The sequence below is a fragment of the Hemicordylus capensis genome, chromosome 3, assembly GCF_027244095.1.
Source record: "Hemicordylus capensis ecotype Gifberg chromosome 3, rHemCap1.1.pri, whole genome shotgun sequence".
NCBI classification, from domain to species: domain Eukaryota; kingdom Metazoa; phylum Chordata; class Lepidosauria; order Squamata; family Cordylidae; genus Hemicordylus; species Hemicordylus capensis.
This window is the reverse complement of record NC_069659.1, coordinates 118,383,444-118,399,337: the sequence shown is the minus strand read 5'-3', so window position 1 is coordinate 118,399,337 and position 15,894 is coordinate 118,383,444. Positions and strand designations below refer to the sequence as shown.

Here is a 15,894-nt window from a genome sequence, read left to right as displayed (position 1 = left end):
ATCTTTACCCATTGGACACCTACCTGCTTCAAAGGTCTTTTCAAAAGATTCCTGGCACTTGTTATATTCAGCTGAACCTAAATGTGTTGTGGATGGAAAAGAGGTAAGATGCATGTCTGCAAGTTGTGACAGTCTTAAATTAACATTGCGGGCAATGTGTCTTTACATGAAGGCAAAGCTATGAGTAGTTCTTGCAATGCCTGGGCTGTACCACTTCAGACTATGTGTGGTGCTTCATATGATCACTCCTCCACACACAATGCCTTGACTATAGAAAACTGTATGCCAGGGGAAAGGATTTTAGCCACCCTTCTCCTTGACTTACTTTTTTGACTTGACTTTGACTTCTCCTTGACTTGACCTTTTCTGTGGGTAACAAACGTTTTCTATATGAAGGAGCATTCCATCATGTGAGCTCCTACCTACATTCTGAAGTAGTACCGTTTAGACACAATTTTACTCCCTTGGTGAGAACTAGGCCAGGCAGCTTTATTTGACTAGCAAGCTCATAGCTTCAAAGACAATAGAGACTTCAACAAAGAACAACCAATACCACAAGTTATTCTTAATTGGGGGAAAACGAGAAGTTCCAGTAGCTCAGTTTAAATACTAGCATTTGAGGAAGTAGGTAGTGGTGGCAGCTGTTTCATGTGCTATTGATTTTGCAAGTTTCTTCTTGACTTGAAGGGGAAAGAAAGTACTCCATATCATTCATCTTAGTGAACTATTTTGCTTTGTACAGGAGTCGACACCAACTTGACGGCACAACTTTACATTTATTCTCTTTTTGCTACTGGATCTGAAGCTGTGAGGTGTCTTTGTTGTTATCTCCATCTAACATTGTTCTCCCCAGGAATAAGACACTTTTCTGCCTTAAAGCAACCCATAGAATGGTAAGTGCAGCTTGAGTTGTTTTATTGGAAGCCTTGTGTTTGGAACTGATTCTTGCAGGGTTTTTTTAGAGAAGTTATCATCCTCTTCTACATTCTGTTCTATTCCTATCTGCTCCTTTCTGTGATTCTGTTTCCTCTCATACTTCATTTATTCCAAGTCCATCCCATTCATGTATCCTAATTCATTGTTATGTTCAGGTCTTCATGTAATTTCTGTAGAGATAAGGATACAATTGCACTGAGAGTGAATTATTTCTAGCCATGCAGAGCTAAGCATGCTAACTTAAGTCCCACTGAATGCAATGGGTATTATTCCCAAGTACACATGCACAGAACTGATGTCTACAGATATGATACATACTGTATGTCCCATCTGCAAAGCAGGACGTTAATTTTTGTATTTGTTAGCCTTGTGAATCAGCTTTCACTACTATGTCCATAAACTTAGACACCATACTGGGGCCCCCAAAGTATTGCAGTGCCTGAGGCAAGGCATAAAGTGTGCCTTTGCCCAATGCCCCTACTGGGGGCCAGCTCCTTTTCAGAACCAACCCTTGCAAACTTTGAAAGTGACAGGGGGGCCGGGAGGAGGGAAGGTTGCCAGCAGCTTCTTCTTCTACCCTCATGCTTCTTGCAAGCTTTGCAAGGGGTGCAAAGTTTTCAAGAGTCTGATTGTTCCAAAAGAGCTGCTCTGATAGTAGCAGCAGGGAGTATTTTGCCACCTGAGTGGTGTCCCAATAATCAGCCAACTGAAATGACTGCTTCACCTTGCTTCATGGCACAGCCTCCCCTACACCATACGATTACAGAGGGCAAAGTTCAACCTCTCTCCTGGAAAAGAGCTTGCTCACATGATAAGAATGAGCTGGGATAACCTGGACTTGGGTGGAATTGTCACCACAAAATGTATTTGAGTAGCCCAAATGGCTGCATGGTATAACAATTAAGCTTAAAATGAGGCACGTGGGATGAGCCAAACAGACAAACATTGCAGGAAACTTGAGCCTGTAGGGTTTGACTCAAAGTGCAGTATTTGGTCAGCTTGGGGCCACGAGCACAAAAACATATTCTTCTTACTGGACATGTCTCTTTTATCATCAAAAAATGGCCATGCGAGGAAGCTAACAGGGTTGGAACTGAAAAGAGAAGTTTGAGATTCACACTTCCCCTATGCTGTTTTTCAAAAAATTGCCCCCTCCCAACCATCAATTTGTTCCTGAATCAATGGTTTAGGAACATAGGAAGCTGCCATATACAGGTGAAACTTGGAAAAGTAGAATATCATGCAAAAGTCCATTAATTTCAGTAATGCAAATTAAAAGGTGAAACTGATATATGAGACAGACGCATTACATGCAAAGCGAGATAAGTCAAGCCTTAATTTGTTATAATTGTGGTGATCATGGCGTACAGCTCATGAAAACCCCAAATCCACAATCCCAGAAAATTAGAATATTACATGGAACCAAGAAGACAAGGATTGAAGAATAGAACAATATCGGACCTCTGAAAAGTATAAGCATGCATATGTATTCAGTACTTGGTTTGGGCCCCTTTTGCAGCAATTACTGCCTCAATGCGGCATGGCATGGATGCCATCAGCCTGTGGCACTGATGAGGTATTATGGAAGACCAGGATGCTTCATTAGCGGCCTTCAGCTCTTCTGCATTATTTAGTCTCATGTCTCCCATCCTTCTCTTGGCAATGCCCCATAGATTCTCTATAGGGTCAGGTCAGGCGAGTTTGCTGGCCAATCAAGCACAGTACACTGTATACTTTTCAGAGGTCCGATATTGTTCTATTCTACAATCCTTGTCTTCTTGGTTCCATGTAATATTCTAATTTTCTGGGATTGTGGATTTGGGGTTTTCATGAGCTGTACGCCATGATCATCATAATTATAACAAATTAAGGCTTGACTTATCTTGCTTTGCATGTAATGCGTCTGTCTCATATATCAGTTTCACCTTTTAATTTGCATTACTGAAATTAATGGACTTTTGCACGATATTCTAATTTTCCGAGTTTCACCTGTACTGAGTCAGAACATTGGTCTATCTAGCTTAATATTGTCTTCACAGACTGGCAGCAGCTTCTCCAAAGTTGCAGGCAGGAATCTCTCTCAGCCCTGTCTTGGAGAAGCCAGGGAGGAAACCCGGAACCTTCAACTCTTCCCAGAGTGGATCCATCCCCCAAGGGGAATATCTTACAGTGCTCACACTTCTAGACTTCCATTCATATGCAACCAGGGTCAACCCTGCTTAACTAAGGGGACAAATCATGCTTGCTACCACAAGACCAGCTTTCCTCTCCACAAGACCAGCTCTCCTCTTTCTTTTTCCTCTTGGAAGCACATTCTAATGCGTGCACTTGCATACTCATATTGTTTGGCTCTTGACTTCATATGTTAATAATATATTGCTGGTGCAGCATTTTACTTACTAAGGTTGCTTGTATACCAATAGGGAGAATAAGGCTGTCTAAGAGGGAAACAAAAAATGAAAATAGAGATTTCAGTTGTGTTTATGAGAGTTCACTATTCCAAAGGTAGGGTTTGCTCTAGCCTAGTCAAACATTTTATAGAGAGAAATGCAGCCTCAAAGATTTGGGTGGTTTGTTCAAGATGTGAAATTCACCCTCCTCCCACAAGCTCCTTTGGCATGTCCCTAGGCCCTGCCTGAGATTGTCTCCAACTTTCACTTCCTCCCTCCCTCATTTCTGCAGCTCCTTTTCTTCCCTCTTTCCATCAGGCTTCTACTTCCTCTACACATCTTTACATATACTTACTCACAGCTGTCAGTAAAACAAAAACAAAGACAGTATGGTCTCTTCTTATGCCCTTAACAATAGCTTGATTTGCTAAAATTAACAGGTTAAGTTCCTTTATGACATGGAAATAAACATTAACATCTACAGATCAAGCATCTGTTAAAGGTTAACCCTCCCCCACCCCCGCATATACTATATAGCCTACTTTCTACTCTCTTGCACTTCCATCAGCCATTTTAACTTGGGAGTCCTCTTTCCACTGGTTTCCTTTCAGTCACATTTCTGGGATACCCAGCAAGGGCGGCCCCTGCGGGAGGGCAAGGGTGGGCAAGCACTGCCTCAAAAAAGTAGCTGCCCACCCATTTCTGTTTCAGAAATCTAACAATGTGGGACACAGTTTGCCCATCCAGAAATTCACTTTGTCCTTGTGCTTCCTCCCCTCAATTTTTCCCTGGTGCCACCACTGCTACCCAGACATCCTGTTTCCAGATCACATCCATGGTTCTTTGGCACTGTTTGAAGCTTTGTCCAGCTACCCTTTCTCAACCTGCCCTTTCCTTAATTTCCTGCTGGGAGACCCCAGCCTCCTGATCATGGAGACACCCTCCCTCACAGTCACGGCATTCACTTCTTCAGACAAATGCTGCTGTAACCACGAGCAGCAGGGTGAGATGAGGGAGTGACACATCAGGATGGGGTGGGACTTCCGGACCTGCTTTCTGTACACGATTACAGTGGCATTTTAAACGAAAGAGTGCTTATATTACAAACTTAAGACTTAGTCACTTTGATCAAAGGCCAGCTATTTTGTATAAGCAACCTAATGTATGAACGTATACATCTCAGCCACAGAAACATCTATCATGCCTGAGGCATATTTCAGAGTTTGTGGAAGTGGTGCCAGGTTGAGAGAACTGTGTGATTCAATTATTCCTGCAAGTGCAAAAAGTGTCAACATCAGGGCCTGTGTTTGCCCCTCTCCCCAGCGGCTTCTCAGAATGATGGACATAATGGAGAAAACAGGAAGGGGTGGAGCAGGGGGCCTCTCATGAAATGGAGGGTCGGGGTTCTTTGAACCCATCCACTCAATTATAGCGACACCCCTGGTAATCATCCCGATTCAATGTAATGATACCAGCTCCAAATTAGTTCGTATTAAATAGCAACCTTACACTTTTTCTTCTTTTTTAAAGTTTAGCAGGTGGCTTTTAATTGAAAAAAACTGTTTGATTTTCTACACGATGAAGGAAGAGAAGAGATACGTGTGCCTACCTTTGGGCATCAGGGTAAGCATCTATCTTTCGACATAATTGCATACTTAGTTATTCACATGTACTAAAACACACATTCTGAAAGTTAATTTTGTTTCAAGATAAACCAGTAGACATGCAGTGTTTTGTTGTTGATTCTTTGCAAATAAAAAGTTTGTTTATTTTTATTTGTCATACATTAGTATACCTCTCTTCAGCAGACAATTATCAGTTTAGCTCACAACAAATAATGAAAACAATTACATTTGGTCTGAAACAAAGGGTGTTTTAATAATTTAACCCTAAAAGCGTAATAAAAACAATAATAGGGTTTTTTTAAAAAAAAAAAAAATTAGGAAGCAAGGTAAATCTTGAGTTGAGTTATAAATCTTCACCAGATCTATAAAATATCCAACTCAAAAGTTGTTCCCCAAATAAAGAAAGAAAATGGGAATGGTTAAATCAAAGATGAAACAGAGACGGCAGAGATGCTACCTTCTTCACAAATATGACTGGGAGAAAAGGAGAAAACAAAATGGATATACAATGTCTCTATATATAAACCGCCCTGAGCCATTTTGGAAGGGCGGTATATAAATCAAATAAATAAATAAAATAAATAAATATACTCAGGGGCACAATTTATGGAGGGCAGGAGGGTTCTCCCCTCCCACCCTGTGTGCTAGATGAAATGTGATTGTTTCTCAGATATCACCTATATTTCTTTCAACAAGTACATTTAAAAAAGCTAAGAATAGCTCTATGAGCATCTAATGGAAATTGTCCATGAGGATTACTGTGATCTCTGTTGGTGTTTTAGAACTGCTCTTAGAATTTTGAAAAGTTTAAAACAAAATTAAGAGCACTTATCCACATGTCTGGATGTGTAACCTTTGAAAACTGGAGGGTGAGGTGGTGGGGTGGTTCTCATGCTCAGCAATGTCCCATCATGTAAAAATGTTCTTCCTCCCTTCAGCATGAAAATAACCCAAGTGGCAAATTTCATCATTCTGCTGACTTCTGTATAACTAGGGGAAAATCTTACAATCGGTCATTCAAAGCCCAAAACTAGATGATTTGACTAAGATCCATGCTTAAATCTCCCATTACAGAGAATTCTGCATGGTTGCTGACCACACAAATGGCTGTTGCTCATGCATGAAGTATCTTTAAGGAGTATCTTTAAGGAGCAGGGAGGGTGCTCTCTCTCTCTCTCTCTTACACACACACACACACACACACACACCACATTTCCCCTGCCAGTGCTGTGCTCAAAATCACTGGCATGGGGCAGCAGCGTACCTTCTTGCCACCCCAGTCAGTGTCAGACCAGAAGAGTGGCCTTCTTGCTGCCAAACACCAGTGATTTTGAGCACAGCACTGGCGGAAAAATGCAGCCAGTGGCGGGGGGAGAGTACCCTCCCTGCTCCTTAAAGGTAACCCCCCACTGCCGAACTGGCCAAACTGCTTCAGAGGTCTGGAAAAGGACCTCCGAACCAGTTCATGCACATCCCTAGCTTGCCTCCCCACACACAATTATTTGACAAACTTGAAAGTGATGGGAGATGCAGTTACAACTCTCAGTTGTATCTTCTAGTTTGTCCCTCAGAAACATGAAAATTAAGTGAAGATTCCTTTTCACCATGCTCCCCTCTCCGACACTGTGTTTGTAGTAACTGTAACAAACACAGTTACAAACACTGTGTGTTTGTAAGTAATTGCTATGAAGCTAGAGTACAACTGGTGCCACGGTGCTGGTAAATGTGAAGCAGTTAACATTGTTTTTCAGAAATTATCTATACAGAGCCTCAAGCCTCTTGCACACACAGGAACCCACAATCTACAATTATTTAATGAGTGATAAAAGATTTCTCCTAGATATTTGAATATTAAGTTTAGTTTATGATTATGCATTTTTCCCCTTCCAGGCAATTCATCCTTGGAGCACAAGTAGATTGCTTTTCTTCATACTCTCCCTGTTTCCAAAGATGATGTCAGCCATACAGTTTCCTAAAACCTTGCCCTGTGATGTGCATAATGTCTCAGGTACTTATATAACAGTGGATTGCACTGACCGTCGTCTCACAAAATTCCCAGAAGGAATTCCTAGCAGTGTTACCAACCTGACACTTTCCATTAATCACATCCCAGGGATTGACCAGATTTTCTTTGAGCATCTTGAGAACCTTCTGGAGATTGATTTCAGGTGCAATTGTGTACCTGCCATGTTGGGGCCTAAGGATCATGTGTGCAACAGGAGTCTGCAGATCAAAACAGACAGTTTTGCCAAACTCACCAAGTTGGAATCATTGTATTTGGATGGAAATCAGCTTTCAGAGGTTCCACGGGGTCTACCTCCTAAGTTACGTCTTCTAAGTCTTGAAGCAAACAACATTTCTTCTGTCAAGAAAGATAATTTTTCAGAACTTAAGAACCTAGAACATCTTTTCCTAGGGCAGAACTGCTATTATCGCAACCCCTGCAATCACTCCTTTAAAATTGAGGGAGCAGCCTTCCAGAACTTAAGGAACTTAACAGTGTTGTCCTTGAAAGCTAATAACTTATCAGAAGTCCCACAGAATCTGCCATCCAGTTTAAAGGAACTGTATCTTTATAACAACTTGATTCAAAATGTCAGTGAACATGATTTAAGCAACCTTCATAATTTGGAAATTCTTGACTTAAGTGGCAACTGCCCTCGCTGTCACAATACTCCATATACTTGTACAGAATGCCCCAACAAAAGGATTACAATCCACCCTAAGGCCTTTGATTCCTTGAAGCAATTAAAAACTCTGCGGCTACACAGCACCTCCCTTGACTCAGTGGATCCTAACTGGTTTAAGAATACGGTGTATCTTGAAGTGCTTGATCTTTCACAAAATTATTTAGCTAAGGAAATTGAGCATGCTCAATTTCTAAAGTTCCTTCCCAACCTTGTGGAGCTGGACTGGTCTTTCAATTTTGCACTGCGTGAATATCCTTCATATATGAGTCTATCGGATACATTTTCTTATCTTGTTAATCTGGAAATTTTAAGGATCAGAGGCTATGTTTTCCAGGACCTGGAAAAGCACACTCTACATAAGTTAATTCCTCTTAAAAAGCTTCGTTTGCTTGACTTTGGAACTAATTTTATCAGGAATGTGGACTTGAGTATGTTTAAAAAATTCCATGCTCTGAAAACCATAAACCTTTCCTTCAATAAAATATCCCCTCTTTCAAATGAATCCAGTAATATATTTTACTCTGTTCCCAGGTCTTCAGGAACAGACTCAGTACTGGATCAAAGTAACAGCATTATGTTGCAAGATATGACTTATTTCAGATACGATGAATATGGACGAAGTTGCAAATCTAAAGAAGTAGAGGCTGCTCGTTCCTTGCCTTTTGCCACTGAGCCTTGTAGCAAATACGGTAAAATGCTAGATTTAAGCAGAAACAACATGTTTTTTATCAACCCCACTGATTTCAAGCAACTCAGTTTTCTTAAGTGCATTAATTTGTCAGGAAATGCTATGAGCCAAACTTTAAATGGAACTGAATTCCACTCTTTGCCTAACTTAAAATACCTGGATTTTTCAAAAAATCGTCTTGATTTACTATATCCAACTGCCTTTAAAGAGCTGAAAAAATTGGAAGTTCTAGACCTTAGTGATAACAGCTATTATTTCCAGGCTGAAGGGATCACTCACATGTTGGGTTTTACCAGAAATTTGCATTCTTTGAAGACATTGATCATGAACGGGAATGAGATTTCTATGTCCACTGATAAAGGAATGGCAAGTACATCACTCCAAACATTGGAATTTAAAAAGAATCACTTAGATGTGCTATGGAAAGATGGAAATACTGAATACTATTCATTCTTCAAGAACCTAAGCAGCCTAAAGCACCTTGACATTTCTGACAATTCTCTGACTTTTTTACCTCCTGGTGTGTTTGATGGCCTGCCTGAAACCCTTAAGGAGCTCAGGCTGGCCGACAACAAACTGAAGTCTTTTAACTGGGGGAAACTTCAGGTTCTGGTGCATTTGGAGGTCTTGGATCTTAGAAATAACCAGCTGAGTACAGTCCCCCGTGAGTTGTCAAACTGCTCTAGGACACTTCGAAACCTCACACTGCAAAACAACAGAATCAAAAAGCTGACAGATCATTTTCTTCAAAATGCTTCTAATCTAAAATATTTAGATCTCAGTTTTAATAAGATCAAAACGCTTAAGAATTCTAGCTTTCCAAAGGACATTCTCAACAATCTGACAACATTGCTTTTACATGGCAATCCTTTTAAATGTAATTGTGATATGGTGTGGTTTGTCTGGTGGGTCAACCAGACTAATGTGACTATTCCTTTCCTGGCAACAGACGTAACTTGTGTGGGTCCAGGTGCCTGGAGAGGTAAAAGCGTGGTCTTGTTGGATTTGGACACCTGTGAGCTGGACTTATCCCAGATCCTATACTTATTGTCAGTCTCAGTAATTCTGTTTCTAATGATTACTACAGTTACAAGCTACCTGTATTTCTGGGATGTGTGGTATATCTACCACTTCTTCACTGCCAAGTTAAAAGGGTATAAACCCCTATTTTCATCTGAAGTTGTGTATGATGCTTTTGTTGCCTATGATAAGAAAGATCCAGCAGTCGCTGAATGGGTCCAGGAAGAATTAATCGAAAAACTGGAAGATGAGAAAGAGAAACCATTCAATTTATGTTTGGAGGAAAGAGACTGGATACCAGGACAGCCAGTTTTGGATAACCTTTCTGAGAGTATACAAGGGAGCAGAAAAACTATATTTGTGCTGACAAATAGGTACATCGCAAGTGGCAACTTTATGACAGCCTTTTATATGGCACACCAGCGTCTTATGGAGGAAAAAATAGATGTAATCATACTTATATTTCTTGAAAAGGTTCTGCAAAAATCAAGGTATCTCCGCCTCCGGAAGAGACTGTGCAGTAACTCTGTCCTCGAATGGCCAACTAACCCACAGGCTCAGTGTTATTTCTGGCAGTGTCTGAAAAATACACTCACAACCAACAATAACATGAGCTATAACAAGTTTTTTAAAGAAAAAGTATAGCTTGGTCACATTCTAGGAAAATGTTTGTAGGTAAAGTATACTGAGGGAATCTTCATGCAAGACATTTTAAAGCACTGGAAATAGAACTGGACAGTAGCAGCTCTTAAGCCATTAAGCACCTTTTTTCCTGTTGTGTAAGACTCTGAGCTTGAGGCAAGGGCTGCAAAAGAAGTCCAATTTGTCATGAGACAGTATATAAGAAGTATCTGGAATAAGCAGGGGTTTTTGAGCCCGCAAAAAGACCAGATGGTAAAGAGAAATGGAGGGGAAAGGTTGCAAGTATAAACTTCTGTAGCCACAATTAACAGTGGCTTGTGTCTATCTGTCTCCTGTTTTCCCCCTTCCATACCCCATTTGGAAGGAGAAGCGAAACAAGAGAAGCCATCATAACCTTGGACCTCACTGGTAGCATCATCCCCAGCTGAAGAAACCAAGAGATGTTTTGCACTAGTTGAACATCTAGTAATGCTGTTAACAAAGATAAAATAAAATAAATCAACCCTTTGGCTATTTTCTTGCAACAGTGCTATGCAGTGGGTAAGGGAAAGGAGCTGTGAAGTGACCAGTTCAAATCCCACCTCTCTTTGAACTCACTTGGTGGCATCACACAAGTCAGTATCCTTCAGTCTCAGCTCCCATTCCTCCTTTATAAGGCTTGGCCTTTAAGGTTAGGTACTGGGAGAAAGGGGGCATGTGCCTAGGAAAGTGGATGATTGGCAGAGATCAAGGGGCTTCTGTTAATTGTGTGTGGGGGTAGAAGAAATAGGATGTGGGGGCCGGGCAGGTTGTTCCAGGCAAAGGTTGCTTCCTCCTCCTGGCTTTCTCTCCAGTACAGGGTTGCTGGGGTGTTCTGGCAACATGCCCTTGAGTTTGAAGGTCCTATTGCTTAGTGCCAGGTCAGTTAACAGGAAGATATCAGCCATCCAGGATCTTATGAGTACATTGACCTGGCTTGACAAAAACCTGGTTAGACAAGGCTGGTGAGGTTAATCTTTCCTAGTTATGTCCTCCGGGTTTCCTGGTACTGCAGCAGACCCATCCCAGGGGCCAGGGAGGTGGTCACATTAGTCTATTGTGCTCCCACCCCTGTTTCCAGGTGTCCAACCAGATAATCCCAGAATTTTGAGTGTTTACTTCTGATGGTGGGATTCTGTTTGTGTACTGCTTGCCCTGCTGTACTTCAGTCTCCCTGCCTGAGCTGTTGGGGATGGTCTCAGAGGTGGTGTTGGGATCCTTTAGACTAATTCTCTTGGGAGACTGTTAAGTTCATGTCAAGGTACAAAGTTATTATGGTGGCCATGAACTCATGAGTTTCCCTCATGGCGGGGGCATGGGGGAAGCTCATGAGTTCATGGCCACCATAATAACTGTGTGCCTATCTTAGTATTGGCCTCTATGAAAATAAAAGGGCACACTCTAGATCTGGTTTTTACTGGTTAGAATATAAGTGATCTTGGAGTGAAGGCTGGGTGGCCTTTTTCCTTTCTCAATTTGCTTAAGAGAGGAAAGAGTCAATTCAGCTCCTTACCATCGCATGAGTCAGCTAGGAAATGGTGGCAGGTAGGTGAGCAGGTGACCAGAAGGAGGGGGCAGGCAGCTGGAAGGAAGGAGCGGCCCTGGGTGACCCCTCTTCTCAGGATGACTTGAGGTGGCCTGTGTTCAGAACACGTCTGCTCGTTAAGATTACACCCTTATTGCCCTTCTTGGCTTGTAAAAGACTAACACCCACCCACCCTGCAAGATATTCTCAATAGGTAGTGGGGCTCGTAGCAAAGAAGTTGTCCTCTTAAATATCCTGGCCTAACCTGTTTAGGGAATAGGGTATTTTTAAGAGGATGCCTTCTTTGTTATGAACCCTATTGCCTATTGAGATCATCTGGGGAGATCTATCTGCAGTTGCCACTAGCTTGTTTTGTGGCTACTCAGGGACAGGCCTTCTCTGTTGCCATCCCAAGTCTTTGGAATGCACTCCCTACTGAAATAAGAGCCTCCTCATCTCCAACAGCTTAAAAAAACACTCTCAAGACACACTTATTAATCTAAAGTTTTAATTAGATTTGTAACTTGCGAATTTGTTTTTAAACTGCTTTTAATGTTCTGTTTTAATTTTTATGTCTGTTGTAAACCATCCAGAGATGTGAGTTTGGGATGGTATACAAATACACTAGACAGACAGACAGATAATAAAGGGATGATAGTTCAGTGGTTGGAGCTTATGCTTCATTGAGATTGGGTAAATTTCCATCTAACCACTGAGATGCAGTGGTAAGACTTACTGAATAAGCCATCTCTCATTACCTTCAGTCTTCACCACCACTTAGGTTTCTTATCTCCCCTTTTTGAGCAAGGTGATAGACTGCATGGTGGCAACTTAGCTGCAAAGGGTTTTGGGTGACACAGATTACCTGGATCTGTTTCATTCTGGCTTTCACTCTCATTATGACCACCTCAATCACCCTGGTAGACAGTTTACTCTGAAACTAAGCAGGGGGAATGCATCTCTGCAAGTTCTGCTGGACCTCCTAGCAGCTTTCAGTTCCATCTACGAAAGTCTCATCTCCAGGCTGGGGCTGAATGGGTAAGTTTTGGACTAATTCTGGTCCTACTTTGAGGGTTGTATCCAACAATACCTTCTGAAGGACTACTGCCTGACCTGATAGCTGTTGGCCTGTAGGGTCCTGCAAGGATCAGCTTTGTCACATTTCCATCTACCTGAAAGTGAAAAGGATCAGAGGTTTAGGTTGCAGTGCCATCAAGATGCTGGTGACACCTAGCTCTATCTCACTATACTCTAATCCCAGGGAGGTGGCAGATGTTCTGAGCCGGGGTTGGAGGCTACAATGGGTTGGAGCTGGGCCAATGAAGTGAAGTTTAATCCATACAAGACAGAGGTGCTAGCAGTTAACAGAGGGGCTGTTCAGAGCAGAGGGTTTCAGACCCTTCTAGTTGAGATTGTACTCAAGAGTACCTTCAGGAGTAGGTTCACAGCTTGAGGGTTCTTCTGGATCCATTGCTACTCCTGGAGCATCAGGTGGTTGCAGTGGTCAGGAGTGCCTTTGCCCAGCTTTGGCTTTTGCACCAGCTGTGCCCCTTCCTCAAGGAGGCTGATCTGTAGGGATGTGCTTGAAAACGTAATTTGGAAGGCAAATTGCAGCACAATCCCTTTAAAATCAAGGGCTTTTAAAAATCCCTTTTAAAATCAAGGGCATGCGCAGAGGCTATTTGTGTGCCAGCGCCATGCAGGGGAAGCGGGGGTGGGGGGGAGTGCCTCTGGTAGCTGCGGGGAGCACCGCCAGTCCTGCAATGGCAGTGAGCAGAGGAGGAACAGGGATGGACCTGCTCTTCTCTACATTAAAGGGGCTCAGAAAGCCCTTTATTTTAAAGGAATTGTGCCAGGATTTGGCTTCCAAAATGCATTTTGGCACATCCCTACTGATCTGGCCTCGGTCACCCATGCCTTATTCATGCAATTCAAAAGTCTTCAATTCAAAGTCTTGGTTACTACCATTAAAAAGCCCCAAGCTGCTCAGGTCCCAGCTATCTTAAGAACCACCTGTGCCCACCTGACTAAATCTGCCAGAAAACCACTGCTCCCCATGCTGATATCTGCAGAAGCTTGTTTGTCAAGTACGTGGTTCAGGGCCTTCTTAGTGATTGCTCCTGGGTTATGGAACTTATTCTCTGTTGAGATCCATATGCTTCCTTACTCTCAATTTTTTTGAGGTGTTAGAATGACTTTTTTACTCAGGCTTTCAGCCAGTGATGAGCTGACTTTTGCCTGCTGTTTGGACTGGTTTTTGTAGCTGTGTTTGATTTTATTTGTATTTCTGTTATGATTTTATGAGTGTTTTAAAGTTGATTGTTCAATTCCCTGGGGTCCTGAGATGAAGGGCAATATACAAATGTAAATAATAAATAATTTTGAGTGCATAATGCTGACTGCTTTACAGGAATATTTCAAGGATTATTTAAGTAATGCATATGAGTCCTTGGTTTATGAAAAATGTCTACATTTGTTATCAACCCTAGCCTGCCACTCACTGATAATATAAGAAGCTGGGAGAAGCCACAATAGAAACCAGAACACAAATATTGATTTTCATTTACAGTGAGTTTCTACAGGAGCTGGCCAAGGATGAAAAATATTGTGTACTGTATTTTTTCTATTTCATGGAGGAGTTCAGTGGTGCCTTAAGCTGCTGCTGTTTTCTCTGCTGATTGATTAAATTCTGTCCTTCGCATAGTTTCTCTTCTAGTGTAGGGATATGTGCTTGTTATAGAACATAAAAGTAATTTGTTACCCTACTTATGTTAACAGTGTTCTACTAGATTGTGTTGGGAATACTGTTTCAGTTTTTAAATAAATATTTTATCATCCTTAGAACTTTCCCCCCCTGAAGGTAGAAAAATGAAATAAGAGATTTCCAATTACCCATGGGCATGTGTGGTGAAAACATAATCCCTGTCTAGAGGTTTTGTTTTTAAAGGATGCTATGCTCATGTATAGCATCCTAAGGTGCCTGGACATCCCATGCCTGGCGATGATGCACCAGGAAGCCTCCCCCTCCCCATACTCTTCACATAAGAACAGCCTCCTGAATCAGGCCCAAGGCCCATCTAGTCCAGCATCCTGTTTCGCACAGTGGCCCACCAGATGCCACTGGAAGCCACAGGTAGGACTTGAGGGCTTGCCCTCTCTCCTGCTGTTACTCCCCTGCAACTGGTACTCAGAGGCATCCTGCCTTTGAGGCTGGAGGTGGTCTGCAGCCCTCCGACTAGTAGCCATTGATAGACCTCTCCTCCATGAAGTTATCCAAACCCTTCTTAAAGCCATCCAGGTTGTTGGCTGTCACCACATCTCGTGGCAGAGAATTCCACAAGTGGATTATGCATTGTGTGAAAAAGTACTTCCGTTTGCTGGTCCTAGATTTCCTGGCAATCAATTTCATGGGATGACCCCTGGTTCTAGTGTTATGGGAGAGGGAGAAGAATTTCTCTCTATCCACTTTCTCCACACCATGCATGATTTTATAGACCTCTATCACGTCTCCCCGCAGTCGTCTTTTTTCCTAAACTAAAAAGCCCCAGGTGTTGTAGTCTTGCCTCATAAGAAAGGTGCTCTAGGCCCCTGATCATCTTGGTTGCCCTCTTCTGCACCTTTTCCAGTTCAACAATGTCCTTTTTTAGATGTGGTGACCAGAATTGTACACAGTACTCCAAGTGTGGTTGCACCATAGTTTTGTATAAGGGCATTATAATATTAGCCGTTTTATTTTCAGTCCCCTTCCTAATGATCCCTAGCATGGAATTGGCCTTTTTCACAGCTGCCACATATTGAATTGACACTTTCAACAAGCTGTCCACCTCAACCCCAGGATCCCTCTCTTGGTCAGTCACAGACAGCTCAGATCCCATCAGCGTATCCTTGAAGTTGGGTTTTTTTGTCCTAATATGCATCACTTTACACTTGCCAACACTGAACCGCATTTGCCACTTTATCGCCCACTTTGGGCGATATCGTCCACTTATCGTCCAGTTTAGAGATCCTTTTGGAGCTCCTCACAATCCATTTTGGATTTCACTACCCGGAAGAGTTTGGTATCATTTGCAAATGTGGCCACCTTGCTGCTTACCCCTGCTTCTTATCATTTATGAATAAATTAAAAAGCACCAGTCCCAGTACAGATCCCTGGGGGACCCCACTTCTTACTTCCCTCCATTATGAAAACTCTCCATTTATACCTACCCTCTGTTTCCTAACCTACAACCAGTTATCAATCCACACATGTACTTGTCCCCTTATCCCATGACTGCTAAGTTTCCTCAGGAGTCTTTGATGAGGAACTTTGTCGAAAGCTTTTTGGAAGTCCAGGTATACTATGTCAACTGGATCACCTTGA

At 42.2% G+C, this 15,894-nt stretch overlaps 1 protein-coding gene across 2 annotated transcripts; it reads left to right on the top strand.

Moving 5' to 3' along the window:
* Positions 1–391: 391 nt before the first annotated feature.
* Positions 392–10,498, top strand: LOC128348931 (toll-like receptor 7). Of its 2 annotated transcripts, XM_053304701.1 has the most exons (3): positions 392–893; positions 4,857–4,949; positions 6,842–10,498. In XM_053304701.1, exons 1-3 carry the CDS (start codon positions 891–893, stop codon positions 9,992–9,994), a joined length of 3,249 nt encoding a protein of 1,082 aa, XP_053160676.1. In that variant the 5' UTR covers positions 392–890; the 3' UTR covers positions 9,995–10,498. The 2 variants fall into 2 exon arrangements, with proteins under 2 accessions (XP_053160676.1, XP_053160677.1); XM_053304702.1 differs by lacking the exon at positions 392–893 and having other exon boundaries at positions 4,505–4,949.
* The last annotated feature ends 5,396 nt before the right edge of the window (positions 10,499–15,894 follow it).